At 49.5% G+C, this 17,399-nt stretch overlaps 2 protein-coding genes across 6 annotated transcripts; one reads left to right on the top strand and one right to left on the bottom strand.

Annotated features, from left to right (window-relative positions):
- Positions 1 to 317: 317 nt before the first annotated feature.
- TMEM176A (transmembrane protein 176A) lies at positions 318 to 4,636 on the bottom strand. 4 transcript variants are annotated; one of them, XM_038559710.1, is made up of 7 exons: positions 4,479 to 4,636; positions 3,552 to 3,753; positions 3,015 to 3,125; positions 1,936 to 1,992; positions 1,574 to 1,852; positions 959 to 1,066; positions 318 to 619 (listed from the first exon to the last, which is right to left on the bottom strand). In XM_038559710.1, the coding sequence occupies exons 2-7, from the start codon at positions 3,735 to 3,737 to the stop codon at positions 578 to 580; spliced, it is 783 nt and encodes a 260-aa protein (XP_038415638.1). In that variant the 5' UTR covers positions 3,738 to 3,753; positions 4,479 to 4,636; the 3' UTR covers positions 318 to 577. The 4 variants fall into 4 exon arrangements, with proteins under 4 accessions (XP_038415638.1, XP_038415636.1, XP_038415639.1 ...); XM_038559708.1 differs by lacking the exon at positions 4,479 to 4,636 and adding an exon at positions 4,330 to 4,453; XM_038559711.1 differs by lacking the exon at positions 4,479 to 4,636 and adding an exon at positions 4,175 to 4,311.
- Positions 4,637 to 4,992: 356 nt separating this feature from the next.
- TMEM176B (transmembrane protein 176B) lies at positions 4,993 to 12,737 on the top strand. 2 transcript variants are annotated; one of them, XM_038559712.1, is made up of 7 exons: positions 4,993 to 5,151; positions 8,132 to 8,343; positions 10,049 to 10,159; positions 10,494 to 10,550; positions 10,757 to 10,993; positions 11,927 to 12,046; positions 12,401 to 12,737. In XM_038559712.1, the coding sequence occupies exons 2-7, from the start codon at positions 8,140 to 8,142 to the stop codon at positions 12,491 to 12,493; spliced, it is 822 nt and encodes a 273-aa protein (XP_038415640.1). In that variant the 5' UTR covers positions 4,993 to 5,151; positions 8,132 to 8,139; the 3' UTR covers positions 12,494 to 12,737. The 2 variants fall into 2 exon arrangements, with proteins under 2 accessions (XP_038415640.1, XP_038415641.1); XM_038559713.1 differs by having other exon boundaries at positions 4,999 to 5,151; positions 8,135 to 8,343.
- Positions 12,738 to 17,399: the final 4,662 nt, after the last annotated feature.

Below are 17,399 nucleotides of genomic sequence, written 5' to 3'. Positions count from 1 at the left end.
GCCGGCATTTCTCTGGGGAGGCGACAGCTCAAATCAAGCACCATTTCCATCAGCTTTCGTAGTCACTGGCTGAAACACAGTGCTCCTTTTCCTGATCTTTTGGGCTGAAGGGTAATGACACCCTCTTTGATCCCACCCCCCAACCCTTGGTTACAAACCCCAGTGTGGCACTGTCACCTCTGGTTTCCTACATTTTGCCAGTGACTCCAGACCTAGAGAGGAGGTTGGGAGAGGGAGGAGCATCAGAGGTTTGCTTGGGCTCATTTCCTCTGCCTCGTTTAGCCAAGAGGAATTCCCTGGAATAACTAAGCAAGAAGTTGGGAGAAACAAGACAGTTTATTGTCTTCATTGCTCATGAGGGGCCATGAGGCAAGGCGGAATGGTAAAGGTGAGCCAGAAATGGGCAAGAGTGGTGTGATGATTGGTGGAGGGGACTCTGGCCATGGCTGTGGCTGTTGGCAGTGGAGGAAGGTAACTGGAGCTAGCGTAGAGTCTCTTTTCCCCAGCCTGATCCTTCTCCCAGGAGCCAGAGGCAGTCCAGAAAGAGTCCAGGCATGAGCACTTAGGAGAAGCAAGGCTAGATTCCATTTGCTTCCAGCAGTTTCTTCTGGTCTATTTTCTAAGGGAGGCAGAGGGGCAACATAACATGGAGAGAGGAGACATACATTTTTTCCTCTAGAGCAGCTTTGTTCTGGAGCCACCCAGAGCCAGCATTAGCCTCATGGTACTCGATGCCAAGAGCCCCAGCATCCCACCGTGGATATAGACTTTCATGGCTTCTTGGGGGCCACCCGGTCAGGGATAGGTGCTCTTTGGGCCAAGCCCCCGTTAGGGTAGAAAGACAGGCGCAGGACTCACTGTAAGGATCCTTTCCTGCCCCAAGCCATGCCCCACCCATCTCTGCTCCTCTGGACACCCCTGCCCCCTGAACACACAGACACACATGTTAGGGACTCACCTTATGTCGGGACCTACTCCAGCAGAACAGACACAGGGGAACCAGAGATGCCAGGAGCAGCAGAACCCAGATACCCAACAGCATGACCTGAAAGCTTATGAACAGGGCCTGGGAACAGAGAACCAAAGCCATGGGCACCAGAGTGATGGTTGCCATCTGTGTTCTGTGCTCACTCTCATTTCCAACACAGAGTCTCTCTCCCCCTTCCTCACGTCTGTAGCTTCTAGAGAGGCTGAGGAAGGAGCCCTACCTGGTTTTGGGGGGGATGTTAACGAGTCTAGTGAGCAGAGAGTAGCCAGAAACCCCTCTCATCTGGCCTCCCTCCCCGTCCTCACCCGAACAGTGAGGGGCTCAGGTTACGATGTGTAGTGCCCCAGCAGCCCCAAGGCTGGAGGGGATCGAGCCTCTGCAGCGCTTTGCACACTTGCAACGCTGGTTCATTTGTGATTATTTCAGTGTTTGGGTTTCCCACTAGTCTGTAACACCCTCAACTACAGGGACTGTTTCTAGTCTGTTCAGTGACACATCTGTGGTGACAGTCAAGCTGGGTGGGGAACAGGTGACACAGCCCTCCTTGCCCAGCGCCCGCTGCGCCCCTTCCTCTGGCCCCCCTACCTCCAGCATGCTCAGATAGGAGAGACACAGGTGCAGCCTTGTGGCTTCTTCTGGGCTTGGAGTGCTAGGGCTCAGGGGGGCCCAGGACCAGGCCTTCGAGGAGACATCACAGATGAAGTCTCTCAAATAAAAGCGGTGCCTATAGAAATTACTGGCTCCGATGACGATGGCAGCGGTGGCTGTGGAGAAAGCTGCCAGGGCGAGCAGGATCCTCAGCAAGGCCTGGTGAGGCAAGGAGGCAGAGGGAGACCTTGGAGACTCAGTCTCTTCAGGACCCGGCTGGGGAGAGATGGGCAGGCTCTGGTTGGGGTGGCCTCCAGCTTCTGGGCCCGGTGTCCACCTGTGTCCTTCCCCAGACTCACCCAGCAGATGCCACCCCGTTTCTGGTGAATGAAGGCGACAGCTCCAGCCAGCGAAGCCTGGGGAGAGATGGAAGCAGGAGCAGAGTTAGCACAGGAGACACAAGCCCTCCAGCTGCTGCCTCTCTTCCCCTCTGTAGCTCCAATGGACAGAACCAGTCATCGGCTGGTCCTTCCTTGGAACATTCCAGGTGGATCTGAGGTTTGAGCTAAGCTTTGTTGTCTGTAGTCAGGCCTGGGTCAAACTTCCCAGGGGACAGGACCCTCTGTTCTAGTGACATCAAAGAGCCCTTCTTCCCTTCTCCAAAATCTTCCTTTTAAAGCAATGGTGCTTTGTGGAAATTCCAGATGGGGGAGTGGAAGTCCTAGGCTGTTGGAGAAGCTCTCAGCGCAGGATGGGTCTGTGGGTGGCCTCTCGTTGGGGCAGCTGTCCCAGCGGTGGCAGTCCCACCACCTGGGCTGACAGAACAGGAAGTGTGGTATATCCCGGTGGACAGATGGATTCCAATCCTGTTTGGCGATGCTGTAGCTAATCTGAGTGTTTTGCCATTGGGTGGATGAGGATGATTTTTTGGCCCTTCTCTCAATAAATATTCTGTGAATGTGGGCAGGCCAAAGGGCCCTCAGTACTACCACGAGCTGCCCCCAAGCCCCTATTGCAGACTGCACACCCCCACCAGTGGATATTCACCACTGTCATTTGGTGGCACCCACTGGATTCCCACTGCGTGCAGGACCAGCAGAAGATAATGGAAAATGACCATGTTCTGTCTCCCCATCTCAGTGCAAGTGTCTGGAAATGAGCTGGGTCCTAGGTTTTTGGTTGATATTTGCTGCTGAATGTGGTGAGGAGGCCGCCAGGCTGGTGGGAAACCACCGCAGGGGCCAGGCAGCTTTGACAGAGCACCACTTCCTTTGGCTATTTTCTCATCTTTAGAAACAGGGAATCAGCCTCCACCACCTTGGGGCTTTTTGACAACTGACATTTTACAGTACCACGGTGATGGTGATGGTCTGTCACCCCTGCCAGGAGGTGAATCTGCCCCTTCTTGGCCTGTCAACCATCCTCCTACCCCACTCACCACAGCCCCTGTCCAGATGGCAGCTCCTGAGCTACACAGGGTGGAGCAGTAGAAGATGTAGAGGAACCCTCCTAGAACTCCACTTGACACCCCCAGCACGATCTGTATCACCTGGAGGAGGAAGAAAAATCTAAGAAACTGAATTCTCAGATTCCTGGGCCCAGGAGCAACCCTCTGCCACCAAGACTCAGGCAGCTTTCAGGTCCTGCCCCTCCAGGTATAAATACGTGGAACCCCATGAAAGAGAATGTGAGGAGGGAGAAAGGAGGAGAGGGAGCCAGCCCAAGCGGGATCTGGTGGAGGGGACAGGGTGGCTCAAGGCTCCGGCAACGACGGCTTTAAATGACCATGGCTCCCCTGCACCCTTCTAGCCCAAAGCTTTTATTGCAAAGGCCAGTAAGGGAGTCAACAGTCAGAAATGGAGCAAAACTGCCGGGCATCCAGTTCAGAGAGTCTGGCCAAGGGTGTGCACAGCACAAAGAGGGTCTTCTTTTCCTGATATGGGGAGGCTGGGAGATCCTCTGGGCTGCTACTCACCCAGGAGGCCAAGAGCAGCCGACTCCTGCTCCAGGTCTGGAAGGTGGCCCCAGGGAAGTGGGACCGCAGCAGGGAGCACCCACTGGTCAGGAGCTTGGCCAGAGCGGACTCCTGGTGGATGTGCACGTTAATGTGCATGGGCTGGGGTGCCCCAGGGGCCACCTCACCACTGTCCACTGTCTCCATACCTGCGGACCTCTGTCTGCGAGAGAGGAAGGGAGTGTCAGGGAGGAAAAACTAGAAGAATGTTTTCAAGGATTTCCTTGGCCTTTGGGGCTGGTGGAGGTCCATGGTCACAAAGCAGCATCCCCGGTCCTTTCTCCAGGTGTCGTGTCAGGACAGCCTGACTCTGCTGGTGCTGTGGCAGCCGTCGAACCTGCTGGAACCCCCTTCTTCACCCCAGATCTGCTTCTCCCTCCATCTTCCCACAGCGTCAAGATCTGGACCCAGCAGTGCCCCGAGGGCCTCGCCTCTCCACCCTCTTCTGCCAGCCTGCCTGTGCCACCAAAAGTCCTACTCTGAGCCCGCGGGTGACAGGTCAGAACCCCAGTCCTGGCTCCTGTTGCTGCAGATGCTCTGCAGACAGGTCTGACGACCCCTAAGTACCTTCAGCCCCTAAGTACCTCCCTCTCCACCAGCAGTCACACAGTTCCAGCTGGACTATTCAAGCCGAGCACCCCCCCCCAACAATGAAGAAAGAAGTTGAGGTGAAAGCGAAGGTCAAGGCCAGATTGACTTGGTGTCAAACAGGGACATGGCTGGCCTCTGCTCCTGCCACCTTCTTGGAGTCCATTGGCAACTGGTGGTTGGTCCTCTTCCTCCCTCCATCCCCAGTAAGCTCTGGGCTGGGCTTTAGAGGCCTGTGATGGGTTGGGTGGGGAGTCCAGTGGGGCAGGGTCCTGGGAAAGGGCTGTCCCCCGGCCTCACCTGCTCTTCTAAGGGCCACCGGGGGCTGAGTGTGCCAGCAGGGATTGCTGGCTGGGCTGGGCTGGGCTGGAGCTGGAGCCAGGAACCAGGAGGATGGAGGAGGAAGCTGATAGAGCACCAGAAGGGCAGGGTGGAGGAGGGGCCGAACTTGATCATTAGCCTCTCTGGAAGACAGCCTGGCGGAGGGGCCCCTGCCTGGGGGGTTTCCAGCTGTCAGTCCCTCCCTGGGCTCTGGCCTGCAGGGTGTGGGTGTGAGGGGGCGGCCCCAGAGCCCTGGATGCTGAGGAGCCCTGGGGAACCCCGAGAAGCTGTCCTCTCCCCTTCGGCCACCGGGGCAGGTGCTTTTTGAACACAAGTGTTCAGGTGCTGTGAGTGTGTGCCCCATGTGTGTTGTGAGTCAGCAGTGTGTGTGTGTGTGTACATGCGCGTGAGCACACACACTCACATGTATGCACTCTGCCCGTCTCAGCAGCCCGGTTATCTACTTGAGATGGAATTCCCCTAGAGGGGCCCCTTTGTCCCAGCTGTCTTCTGGGAAGTTGCAAAGCTGAAGGTCAGACCCTCCTCCCTCCACCCCTTCCTTCCACTCTTCTCTTTCTCAACTGCTGGCTGGTCCTCAGCTATAGGTGGATCCTCCCAGCCCTGCTCTGCTGAGGCTCCCAGAGGACAGCAGGTGAGCAGGGCTCCCACCGGCCTGTGGCCCCTTACCCGGAGGGAAATATGACCTTGCTCTCTTGAGGAGTCCCCAAGGCCAGTCCAAAGTCCCCATTCTATCTCACAGGATACTGCTCTCTCCCCATTCCCAGTTCCCATAGAACTTGCTGGGGGTGGATAAGGATGCTCTAGACAGGGTGTGACCTGGGGAAAGAAAAGGACATGGGTCTGGCTGCAGCAGCTTCACCAGGCCTCACCCCTCCTTTGTTTCTGGTAAGGTGGCTAAAGCTCAGGCGTTTTGGTGGTGAGAGGTCCTTCAGAGCAATGCCGGAACTGGAGGGGCCAGGATGTAGCACAGGTCCCCATCCTCTCTCCCCAGCTCCAGGAGCGCTGGGAGGAGTGAGGCAGAGAGAGTAGCCAGGGCAGCGGGGCAGAGCCTCACACCAGGGCAAGGGTAGAGTGGGAGGAGAGTCCTCATGGGACTGGGATGGACCAGGAGAAGAGCCCGGAGCTTGGCTGAGCTGGCATTGGAGCGTGATGGGGGAAGTGGTGGTACTCAGGGGGCTCAGAGGGAGCTGGATCCCAAGGCACATTCAGGGCTGTCCCAGCCACCTCTGCTGGCTCCTGGGACCCGAGGGAAGATCTTGCTGGAATCCAGGCTGGACTTCCTTGTGTGTGTCTCTGAACCTACTTGCGTGTTGGCAGAATTGTTAAACTCCTGTCCCCAAGGAGACCAGGTAGGCACAAGAATGACACTGCTTTGGATGGCACATAGAATTCAAGGGAGGACTTTAGGATTGCCACCATTGCTAATGTTAGAATAATTATTAATACTGTTGAGATTCCCATCAGTGCCGCTGAAGTAGGATGCCCATTGGAACTACTATGGAGGATTGCTTTTGGAGCAGGGCAAGTTGATCTCAAAGTGCATATGGAGAAGTAACCTAGCAAAAGTCCATGAAAGAAAAAAATAACATGAAGGGGTCACAAAATAGCTCAATTATTATTTTTTTAGCTCAATTAAATATTAAACTTCACACTTATCATTGTAGCAATGGTGCCTGATGTGTTGGACACACCAATGGGCAGAATATAAAGACTAGAATAGATCTGAATTCCTATAAGAATTTCGTTTTTGCTCAGGAGAACATTTTAATTCAGTAGGAGAAAGATAATATATTCCTCAGACAGAACATACCCTTCAGAAGTAAACCATCTGGGGAAAGAAACCCCACAACAACTTGGATCTGAACCTTCCAACTTGCAAGATAAATCCCAGATGGATCAACATTTAAATGTGAAAACTGAAAGCCTACCACCACTTAGAAGAAAACAGGGAAGAATTATTTTATAATCTTGATAATCTTGATGTGGGACAGTCTTTTTTTTTTTTAAGTATTATATAAAACCCAGAAGTCAGAATAAAGATGGAAACTGTGGTTAATAAAAAAATAAATCACAAATTGTAAAGAAATATTTGGAAATCACGTCACATGATTAGTTTTTCGAATACCCAAGATCTTATACAAAGTAAAACAGTAAAACAAGAAGGACATTAGATATGAACAGAGAGCTCACAAAAGAAGGGGGAAAATGTATCAAACATATGAAAAGATGACCAATATTATTCATAATAAGAGAACTATGGATTGAAACTATACTGAAATAGTCACAGAAAGCAGAGTAGTGGCTGCCTTGGGCCAGGGGCCGAGGGTTTTACTGGGGAGAGAACATTAGGGAACTTTGTGTGATGTAGTATGTTCTCTACCTTGATTGTAGTTGGAGTTGTACAAATGCACGAATTTGTCAAATCTCACTGAGATATCCACCGAAAGGGGGGCATTTTGCTGCATAAAACTGGTTAAAATCTATAATGGGATATAATTTTCCTGATACATATTTGAAAACAATTAAAAAATTTGCTGAAACCTCCTGCTGGTCACGGAGAGGGGTAGTGGACATTCTTCGAACTTGCTCCTACTTATGGCATGGGGTAGCCTTGCCCAAGGCCTATCTATTGAAAGGATACATGCCTATTCCCATTGACCTGCCATTTCCCACTGTTTGCAAGAGGAAATCCATGTCTATCAATAGGAGCCCACTGAGGGGTGCCTGGGTGGCTCAGTCATGTAAGTGTCTGCCTTTGGCTCAGGTCATGATCTCGGGGTCCCAGGATGGAGCCCTGGGTCAGGCTCCCTGCTCAGTGGGGAGCCTGCTTCTCCCTCTCTCTCTGCCCCTCCCCCTGCTTGTGCTCTCTTGCTTTCTCTCTCCTCTGTCTCTGCCAAATAAAATCTTAAAAAAAAAATAGGAGCCTGCTGAAAACAATTGTGAAGCATTCAGACAATGGAACACTGAGAAGCCAGACAAATGAGTAAGAAAGCATTTTATGGATTGATGTACAATTATCTTCAAAACACAGTTGGGTGAACAAATCATTGTACACAGTGTATGCAGAATCCTGCCATTTGTGGGAAGAGGGGGATTTTTTATATGCTTTTTAAAATGCTTTTTATATGCAAAAAATATTTTTATATGCTTTTCTATGCAAAAAGTGTCATCGTAGGATATATTTAAAAATGGCAATATTTGTTCCCAACTAGAAGGCAACTAGATGGCTGGGAGAGAAAGATGGGAAGTTTTAAAGGTATATCCTTTTGTATCTTTTGAATTTTCTTAACCATATGAAAGTACTACGTATAAATATATATACTAAGTCCCTGAACTAATTCAGATTCCTTTTCTTGCCCAACCCAAGACCCAGACATACTGTGTCAGTGTCAGACCATTCTGGGGATAAGCCCAAGAATATAAGTGGTGAAAAACTCTAGAGGTGATTTGGGTTTGCTTCCCAGATTAAGACCACTGTGACACTGCCACCTGTCCTGGGAAGATCCTTTGGATCTTGATAAGGGACTGTTTTCTCTCCCTTTACTAATGCAACATATTCTTTTTTCCCTTAGCTGATTCCCAGACCTCACTTTTGTATATCTTCTTCCCAGCAGGCAGGATGACCCAAAACACGGTGACCGTGAATGGAGTCGATGTGGCCTCTACACTGTCCCAGCCCACCCACATCAACATCCACATCCACCAGGAATCGGCTTTGGCACAACTGTTAAAAGCTGGGGCTTCCCTGAAGGAGTTCTTTTCTCACCCTCAGGACGCTGGCCCTTCCAAGACCAAGATGAGCTATGGGCAGCTGGCACTGGGGGTAAGCGGACCAGGTGCTGCTGAGGATGGTAGCTCTCCTTGAACAGGATGGGGAAAAAGTGGGTTGACTCTTCATGAGAACTTCCTGTTTGTATGCCATCTTTTTTTGGGAAACAAAGTTTTGGCAGGTTCCCCATACATTTAGGTGGAAAAGAATGATGGGCTTCTTTGATATAGTGGGTGTGGTCCCAGCCGGAGGTGGGGGACAGGTGGCTGTTAGCTGAGTTTAATGGAGCCCGTATGGACTGAGGGCTTACAGATGTGAGGCATCCTGGTAGGCACTTTGGGGAAAACTAGAGAGAGAGTCCCTAGGCCATACCCTAAAGGTGCTCAGCATCTATCAGAAGGGACCAGACCATTACACGCATGTCTAGAATGAAAGGTAGAGTGGGTGACATCATCGGGGATCAACCTTCAGGAGTTGGCATCTGAGCCAAACCTTGCATGGAGGAAGACTACGTATAGACAGATAGAGGTGAAGGATGGAAAAAAGGATGTCCCGGTCAAAGGAACAGCAAAAGCAAGGGTGAAGAAGTCAGAAAGCACTGGGCAAGTTTTGTCAGAGTAAAGGGAGTAGGACTCATGGCAGATCAGACTGGAAATGCAGCCTGGGGCCCAACTGTGGAGAGCCTTGACTGACAGGATGAGAAGTTGTCCTGAATCAGCTTTAGTAATGGGGAGGCTGCGAGTGGCTTCCGGGCAGGAACCCGGGCTCTAGGCTGCCTCCCAACCAGGAAGTGTCCAGGGAAGAAGGGCGAAGGGTCTGTGTCTACCTGGGCGGGCCCAGCAAAAATGACAAGGAAAGAGAGGCATCTCTGTCATCTGTGGATGGCATCTCCAAGACTTGGGAGTGAGTGGACTTGGGGTACAAGGGAAGAGAGGAATCCAAGAACATGCTGAAGTTGGCGTGTTGGTGACCAGGAGCCTGAGGCCCTGGAAGGCAGGAGAGGCAGACTCTGGGGGGTGAGGTGTGGAGCCCGGGTGTGACAAATCTGAAATGCTGGAGGGCTGTGCAGGTGGTGATGGCCAAGAGGCAGTGATGGTGGGGTTCTCCAGAGGCCAGACGCTGAGTCAGTTAAATGTGCAAAAGGTTTATTGGAGTGTAACACCTATGAAATGAAAAAGGAAGGAGCAAGATTGGGTAAAGGGAGCTGCCAGATCGTAATGCAGGCCCAACGAGGTCTCTGCAGTCCAGTGGGGAGCTTGGGAGCAAGTACTGCCTCTTTGTTGGTGAGCCACATTCAGTGGAAGTGGCCCTTGTACCCACCACCTTGCTTCACCAATGGCTGGGTGGCCATCTCCAAAGAGTGTGCCTGTAGCTTGAGAGGTGAGGGACCCTGAAGCTGCTGACCACTGAGGGCTGTCAGCTAACACACGCCTTTCTTGAAGGGGATCCTTTTGGCCTATTCTGGACAGGATGATGGGATTCCTAAGGGGGAATGAGGCGGAAAAAAGTGGGATCATCAGGTGGGAGAACAGTGTGGTATTGAGGAAAAAGTAATGACGAAAAGCCTGACATGTCAGAGGGATGGGGGAGAGCCAGGACATGCTGCTTCCTGGATTTGAAGGGGGCAGAACCTTCCAGAATCTGCAGAGAGGTCAAGACAGGAAAAGGAGAGGAAAGTCAGCTAGGTAGGAGCTGAGTGGCCTCTCCTGGCACTCATGGGCTTGCAGGAAGGGAGTTGGCTTTTTACCCTGTCTTGCAGATGACCCAGATATTGTTGGGGGCTGTGAGCTGTGCTCTTGGAGTGTTGCTCTACTTGGGGCCCTGGATGGAGCTGCGTGCCTCGGGCTGTGCCTTCTGGGCAGGGTCTGTGGTAAGTAAGGAAGGGGCTCTAAGCTCCGTGGCAGGCAAGTGGTTATGGGCAAGGAGAAAGTTCCTTTGGATCTGGGTCAGGGATTTGGGGAAGAAGCCAAAGACCCGGATCTGAATGCCCTTTGCCATGCCTTAAGGGGCAAGCCAATCTTGTTGCTCTTGGCCAGGTTGGGCAGGTGGGGCAGCTGTGATGGAGTCCTGTCCATATGACTGGTTTCTTTACCAGTCCCTTGGATCCTGCTTTGAATCAGCTGTCTTGGGAAGGGGGTGTGGTGGGGAGGTCACTTCAGGAGAGTAAACTGGAGGCTGAGTTTTCTGGCGTCTTCTCTCTGCAGGCTGTTGTAGCAGGAGCTGGGGTCATTGTCCATGAGAAGCATGGGGGCAAACTCTCAGTAAGTCTTGTGTGTCCTCTGTCCCCTCCTATGTCTGTTTTTCTGCTCGATTTTTCTGTCTTCTTTGCTTTGGTTCCTTGTATCCTGGGAGGGGTGGGGAGGGTTTCCTGGGCTGGGAAATGAGGAAGAGGAGACAGGTTTGGGGCCGGGACCTCATAACTCTGCTCTCAATAAGGAGGGTTTGCGTCCCGCATTTCTCCTTCTAGGGCTGCACATCAGGTCTGCTCACGCTGGCTGGTATTGCCATGGCCGTGGCTGCTTTTGTCCTCTGTGTGAATAGCTTAACCTGGCAAACTGATGGCTTCGTTTACATCGACTCTGCGTGTGTTTACCCAGAATCTAACGTCACGAACACGACCACTGGGTACACAGAGACGTGGCGAAGGAGTGGCTGGTCACAGTGGAATGAGAATAGGTGTAGAATCTACATGCAAATGCTGATGGTGAGAACAAAGTCCAGTCTTCCAGAAACCTGTCACATCTGTCTGTTCTCAAGGACCTGGGGCACTGGAGGGCAGAGATGTAGACTCTTTGAGTGTGACCGTCCTCCTGGGTCTGTGGTTCAGGAGGTTTTTAGCTTAAGCTGGAGACATTTCTCAGATGTTCATGGCATAGGAATTCCCTGGGTCAAAGGGTTGGAGGAGCGAAGAGCAGACATTCAAGAGAGAATATCATGGAGTGTCCTTCTATCTTTTCTGGTGTACCATTGTCCTAGTTACCTATTGTTGCATAACACAACACCCAACATATTGTGGCTAAAGACTAATTTATCATCACTTCTCATGTTCGGTGGGCTGGGTGGGCTCAGATAGGCAGTCTTCACCTGGGTTTTCTCATGCAGTTGCAGTCACATGTCAGTCAGGGGTGAAGTCATCTGAGAGCTCGAATGGGTTGGATCTCCAAGATGGCGCTCACATGGCTGGGAGCTCAGCTAAGGCTATCAACCAGAGAGCCTACGATGGCTCGTCGATGTGGCTTGGGCTTCTCATGGCATGACATCTAGGTTCCAACGGGAAGTATTCCACTGTGAATATTTCAGGAGGTAGGAAATGGAAGCTGCCAGGCCAGTGAAAGGCTACCCCTGTAACTGGCACAGTGTCGCCTCCACTATATTTTGTTGTCCAAAACAGTTACAGGCTGTTCCAGATTCTAGGGATGAAGAAATCGACCCACCTCTTCACGGGGTGTTTTAAGATCACGCTGCAGACACGCAAATGGGGTGGAAGCTAGGGCTACCCCATCGTTGGAAAATGCACTCTGCTTCGGTGGGAAGTAGTTGGACAGTTCGATACGTGGCTGGGGTGATAAGGTGGTGATAAGAGAAGAATCAGAGAAGTAGGCTCCTGACTGTGTCTTTTTCCTTCCTTTATCTCCAGAATTTGTTACTGGGAATCCGTGCTCTGCTACTGGCTATCTGTGTCCTGCAGGTCATCGTATCCTTGACTTCCCTGAGCATGGCTCTTAGAAGTTCGCGTGGCCAGAGCTCCCGGCCTCTGGTGAGCTGTTGGGGAGGCACAGGGGAAAGGCTGGGTCTGTTTGGTGAAGCTCTGGGAACAGGGAGGAATGCTGGGACCAGGAGCTTTGCTCAGCTTCTTTCTGGTACTCAGCTCGGTTCCTTCTTGGCTGGAGAGTGTGTGCCGGCATCGTGTTCAGGTTAGCTTCTGCCCTCTGCCTTTTCAGGTCCTTCTCTACTCTTTCCTGTCCCATGTCTCTGGGTAGCAACCCCTCCTCAGTACCTTTTCCTTCCTTACCTTTTTTCCTGTACCTGATTTCAAGTCCCAGGAAGCTAACTAGGCCCCATCTTTTCTCCAGAAATTATTGATTTTCCCTGTTTTTTTTTTTTTTTTCAGGATGAGGAAGGGTCAGAGAAAAAGCTACTGGGGGAGAATTCAGTGCCTCCTTCCCCATCCAAGGAGAAGACAACAGCTGCCATCATCCTGTGAGCTCCTGAAGACCCTGCCTGGTCCTCCGCATGCCCCCAGCCAGAGTAGCCCAGGGCCTCTGGAGGATACAGCATCCACTCCCTAGGGCCCCTCCCTGCCCCTGCTCCTCACACTTGCCTGTCCTTTGGCCAGTGTCCCGGCCTCCTCTTTTTCTGCTATTCCCACTCCAGTGGCCTCAATTCAAGGAACAGGTGCTGTAGCCTTTTCTCCAGTGCTGATTAAATAGAAACAACAGGAAAAATAATTTTGCCCAGAGAAGATGTGGTCTCTCTTTGCTTCTGCACATCATGTGCTATGAAGATGCCTTTCTCTGGATGGGTTCAAATGAGGGCCAGTTTGTGACATGCAAACAAGGTCCCAATAAGACTAAATTTAATTATGTTCCACTCTACATCCCAAATGGCCAACTTCCTTTTTATGATTTCCTTCTGTTCAATGTAAAGTGAAACTAACTCTCATATACTTAGAATCTTTTTACCTGCTGAGATTCGTCTTTAAGCATCTACAATTTTGATGATAACTTTCTGGGGGGTTTATAGAACTATGTGAGGCTTGGAACAAAGCTTCCCCCCCTTCCTTCCTTTCTTGCTTGCTTTCTCTCTTTCCTTTCTACAGTAATTAGAGTTAGTTCTTTCTCTACACACACACACACACACACACACACGCCTATTATTCTTCAATTTCTTTTTAAATGATAGGAATTTGGGATCCCTGGGTGGCGCAGCGGTTTAGCGCCTGCCTTTGGCCCAGGGCGCGATCCTGGAGACCCGGGATCGAATCCCACGTCAGGCTCCCGGTGCATGGAGCCTGCTTCTCCCTCTGCCTGTGTCTCTGCCTCTCTCTCTCTCTCTCTCTCACTGTGTGCCTATCATAAGTAAATAAAAATAAATAAATAAATGATAGGAATTTTAAAAACTTTTTTCATTTTCTTTATACATCTATAAATATATAGAATAAACTATATATATAGAATAAAATATAAATAAAAAATAAAATAAAATAATAAAATATAGATGTAAGTATTTCTGAAGGGTAAGAAAGCAAGTTATGGTCTATAGAATGAAAAACAAGTGATTATTATTCTGGCTTTTTTTTTCTAATTCAAACAGAGTCAGTAGCCTTGTATCTCCATGTGGTTTTATGAAAATCTTTGTGAGGTAGGATTTATCCCTCCTTAGCAGACCATAGGGGAAGAACAGTTCTTCAAATCCAGGTAGACTGGCTCAGAGCCCCCACCTTCACCTAACATCACTGGGCTGTGCTGAGCGGGTGCAGAGTTGCTAAAATGAGTGGGTCCTGGCCCTGTGTGTGGGGATTCACAATGGAGGGCCTGTGTCTGTCTCCCTAGGGCCCCTCACCACCTAGTCCTTAGATAGAGATTTGTAAATAAGCCTGTATAAGAAAAGGTCACAGAGATGACACAAAAATATGTTCAGAGTATTGGACAGGTTTGGCAAGTTTCACCCTGAGGGTCAAATCCAGTCTGTCCCCATTTTTGTAAATACATTTTTATTGAAACACAACCAAACCCAATTTTTTACACATTGTCGATGCTTCAAGGGCAGAGTTGAATAATCTCAACAGAGACTGAATGGCACACAAGGCTGAAAATATTTACTACCAGGCCTTTTACAGAAAAAAGTTTGCCATCCCCTGGTTTAGGGCACCACAGTGGGGGGCATGGTAAGTTCTATTGGGTGATTGACAGGAGCCTATATCCTTGCTGCCTCAAGTGTGAATCTGCCCCAGATGTGCTGGCCTGTGGCATGGGCAACTCGGGCCGCTCAGGGGCTTGGCAGAGATACAAACTCTGCCCACCCCTGACACAAAACTTGAATCAAAACTTGTGTTTTCACAAGATGCACAGGTGGTGCTTCCTCTGCTGAGCACATGTTGGGAAGCATGGGGATGGATGATCATACCAGGGGGCTTGCTGGGAGTATTCAGATATGGAACAAGTCCCCTGGATTTTAATCATTTTGTTTTCATTCTTCAGACGAGCTTGTTAGATGCTATTAATTTCTATGTGTCAGTGTCAGTGCTTCAAAACCGGTCCATTTATAGCCAGATCAGATAGAAATGTTTTTCATTTTTCATACTAATAAATCAGTGTCAACTTGGTGGGTTTGGAGGGTTTATGGGGGGGGTTGGATGTTGTTGCATGAAATGATCTTTATGATCTCTTAATGTCGGAGTCTGGCAACCTCTCCTCCCCTACCAAGTTGCTTAGTCTCTGAGGGTAGGAACGGGAGGCTCCCTTTCTCTGACCCTGCCTCCTCCCCAATTTCCTCTACTCTTGGTCCTCCTGCCCTCCCTCTAGCCCTGCACGGTTCTGAATCTTTTCCTTTTCTGTAGGAAATCAGATGTCGGACCCTTCTCCCCTTGCTTTTGTTTACTCAGAGAAACCAGTAGTTACTGGTTTATCCGCAGGCTCCACCTTGGAGGAGAAACTGTATATATACATATGGAGACAACCCCATGACCCTGACATGGGGTCAGGCAAGTAAGCCCAGACGGATGTGTATTTCCTGAGGGATTAAAAACTGGAGTGTAAACAGGAAATTGGTTTTATTTTCTAATCACTGTTCTACATACTTATTTTGCTGTGGCGCCCAATGCAGAGCTTGAACTCAAGATCAAGACCTGAGCTGAGATCAAGAGCCTAGAGGCTTAGCCCCCTGAGCCCCCGAGGTACCAATCTAATCCCTGCTTTGAACTCTGTTTTCTTAACTCCCCATTTCCCCTTTGGATATGGGGTCCTTTAACATCAGGACCAGATTCCAGATTCCATGACCTGGAAATGGCCTCACATTTGTTGTTCAAGACCCAGTCCTGTTCATTTTTCAAACTGCACTGCTCAGAGCTTGGCTCTCCGCTCCAGTGTACACCGGGCTGCTGGACTGGGAGAGGCTGGGACAGGGAAGGGGGGAAGAAAGGCAGGGCGGCCTCCTTGATGCAGTAGAGGGGACCTGGGTTGGGTCTTCCTTGGCTCAGTGAATGTAGTGACGTGAGTAGTGTCTGTCCTTGCTCAATCTGGGAAGCACCAGGCAATTCCCCTGCCCTCTGTGAGAGATGCGAAATGGGAACGTTCCTTTACTCTTTCTTGCCCCTGCAAAGAGCCCAGAATCTTCAGATATGTTTCAGGGAATGGGGTAAAATCCCCAGTGTCTCAAACCAGAGAAGACCCTGGAGCCTCCAATCCAAAGTACTGTTCACACATACAAAAAAAATGAGCAATGAAGGCTTAGGAAAAACTGTCAACTTTTATTTTAAAAATTCCTTCTGAAGTAGGAAGGAGACATCACAGCTGTTGGTTTTCACTGTTAGGTGCTGCTATGAACTTCTGCAGCATTTACTGGCTGAGTTCATTTCTCGCCCTTTGCTCCTTGAGGCCGCTCCCCCACCCCCCATCATGAGGATTTCTAATTTTTTTTAGTGTATTCCCTTGAATCTTAAACAAACACCAAAACCACTTGTACACTTAGCCAACACTTAACCAAACAATTCCAAAGCTAATCCATATCCTACCCTCTATCTGAAAAATAAAATACCTTTAGAATGCTCCTTGCTGGATGATATTGTCTGGAATTTCAAGTTCTGTTTTTTTTTTTTTTTTAAGATCTCTTATTAGTTATTCATAGAGACACAGAGAGAGAGGCAGAGACACAGGTAGAGGGAGAAGCAGGCACCATGCAGAGAGCCTGACCTGAGACTCAATCCAGGGTCTCCAGGATCACTCCCTAGACTGCAGGCAGCGCTAAACCACTGCGCCACCTGGGCTACCCTGGAATTTCAAGTTCTATCTCGACTTAGTTTAAGCTCATAAATTAGATTATCTTATTTTTGCGTGTGAACTCGATGCTTGTTTAGATTTGCTCATGTTTTTATTAAGAACAAAAACCGTGCTTTTTCTTCTTGATATTCAGGGCTCCTTTCTGATACTGTTTTCTTCTTTAAGATATATCCTTTCTGAGTTTCTTTAAAAGTTGGAGGTCTCTTGGGAGGTAAACCTTCCCACTTTGTATTGATCAGAATAGTCTTTATTATATCCAGTTCAAGATAAATAGTCTCACTGGATATACAATCCTACCTTGAGCTAAATGTAACCAAATTCTGGTGGCTTTTAAGATCTTTTCCCTTTCTTTGGTGTTCTGAAGATTTACTTCAGAATGTGTGGGTGTGTGTGGATCTCTTTTCCCTTGAAAAATTCTTCCTGAGGAATTATTTTAAGGCATTCTGAGACCCAGAACTCACACTTTTGTTTTTAAAGATTTACTTACTAAATAAATAGAAAGAAAGAGAGACCACACTGGCAGGGAAAGGCAGAGGGAGAGGGAGAGAGAGTCTGAGCCTGAAGCAGACTCCGTGCAGAGTGTGGAGCCTGAGGTGGGGCTTGATCTCATGACCCTGAGGTCAGGACCCCCACCCAAAATCAAGAGTCAGGGCTCAACTGACTGTCCCACCCAGCCACCCCCCACATTTTTATTTTTAAGACCTGAGAAACTCCGAGTTACGTCTGTAATCAGTCCCTTTCCTGCCACCACCACCACCCCACCCCGCCCCCGCCCATAATTCCTTCTGAATTCTTGTCAGACATGCATTCAACCCTCTCACTCCAGCCTCCTGATCTCCTTGTTCCTTTTCTGTTTCTCATTTTCCATCTCTCTGTTTCTACCTGTTGGGTTCCAGATAACTTCTTCATAATTACTTGCTGAGTTTACTCATTACTGCCTAAGTTATTATAATCTGTTTTTAACCGTTCTGTGAAATTTTAGATTCTTGTTTAACACCTCCCGAAATTCTATTTTCTTCTATTCTCTTTTGATCCACTGTTGTTCGTCAGTCAGTCACGTCACTGAGGATCTATTTTATTTCTGGAAGCTTATCGCATTATCTGTTTTATTTT

The sequence above is a fragment of the Canis lupus genome, chromosome 16, assembly GCF_011100685.1.
Source record: "Canis lupus familiaris isolate Mischka breed German Shepherd chromosome 16, alternate assembly UU_Cfam_GSD_1.0, whole genome shotgun sequence".
In the NCBI taxonomy this organism is placed as follows: domain Eukaryota; kingdom Metazoa; phylum Chordata; class Mammalia; order Carnivora; family Canidae; genus Canis; species Canis lupus.
The sequence above is the reverse complement of the archived record's forward strand: the minus strand, read 5'-3'. Positions and strand labels throughout refer to the sequence as shown.

What these genes read in the sequence shown, in the direction of transcription:
- TMEM176B (XM_038559712.1), top strand. Translation starts at nt 8,140, where the DNA reads ATGACCCAAAACACGGTGACCGTGAATGGAGTCGATGTGGCCTCTACA. An exon ending in CCTTCTGGGCAGGGTCTGTG is followed by an intron (nt 10,160 to 10,493) that starts GTAAGTAAGGAA and finishes TTCTCTCTGCAG; the next exon opens with GCTGTTGTAGCAGGAGCTGG. An exon ending in TCTACATGCAAATGCTGATG is followed by an intron (nt 10,994 to 11,926) that starts GTGAGAACAAAG and finishes CTTTATCTCCAG; the next exon opens with AATTTGTTACTGGGAATCCG.
- TMEM176A (XM_038559708.1), bottom strand. Translation starts at nt 4,379, where the DNA reads ATGGAGGGAGGAAGAGGACCAACCACCAGTTGCCAATGGACTCCAAGA. An exon ending in GGCTGCTCTTGGCCTCCTGG is followed by an intron (nt 3,126 to 3,551) that starts GTGAGTAGCAGC and finishes TTCCTCCTCCAG; the next exon opens with GTGATACAGATCGTGCTGGG. An exon ending in GGAGTAGGTCCCGACATAAG is followed by an intron (nt 620 to 958) that starts GTGAGTCCCTAA and finishes TGCCTCCCTTAG; the next exon opens with AAAATAGACCAGAAGAAACT.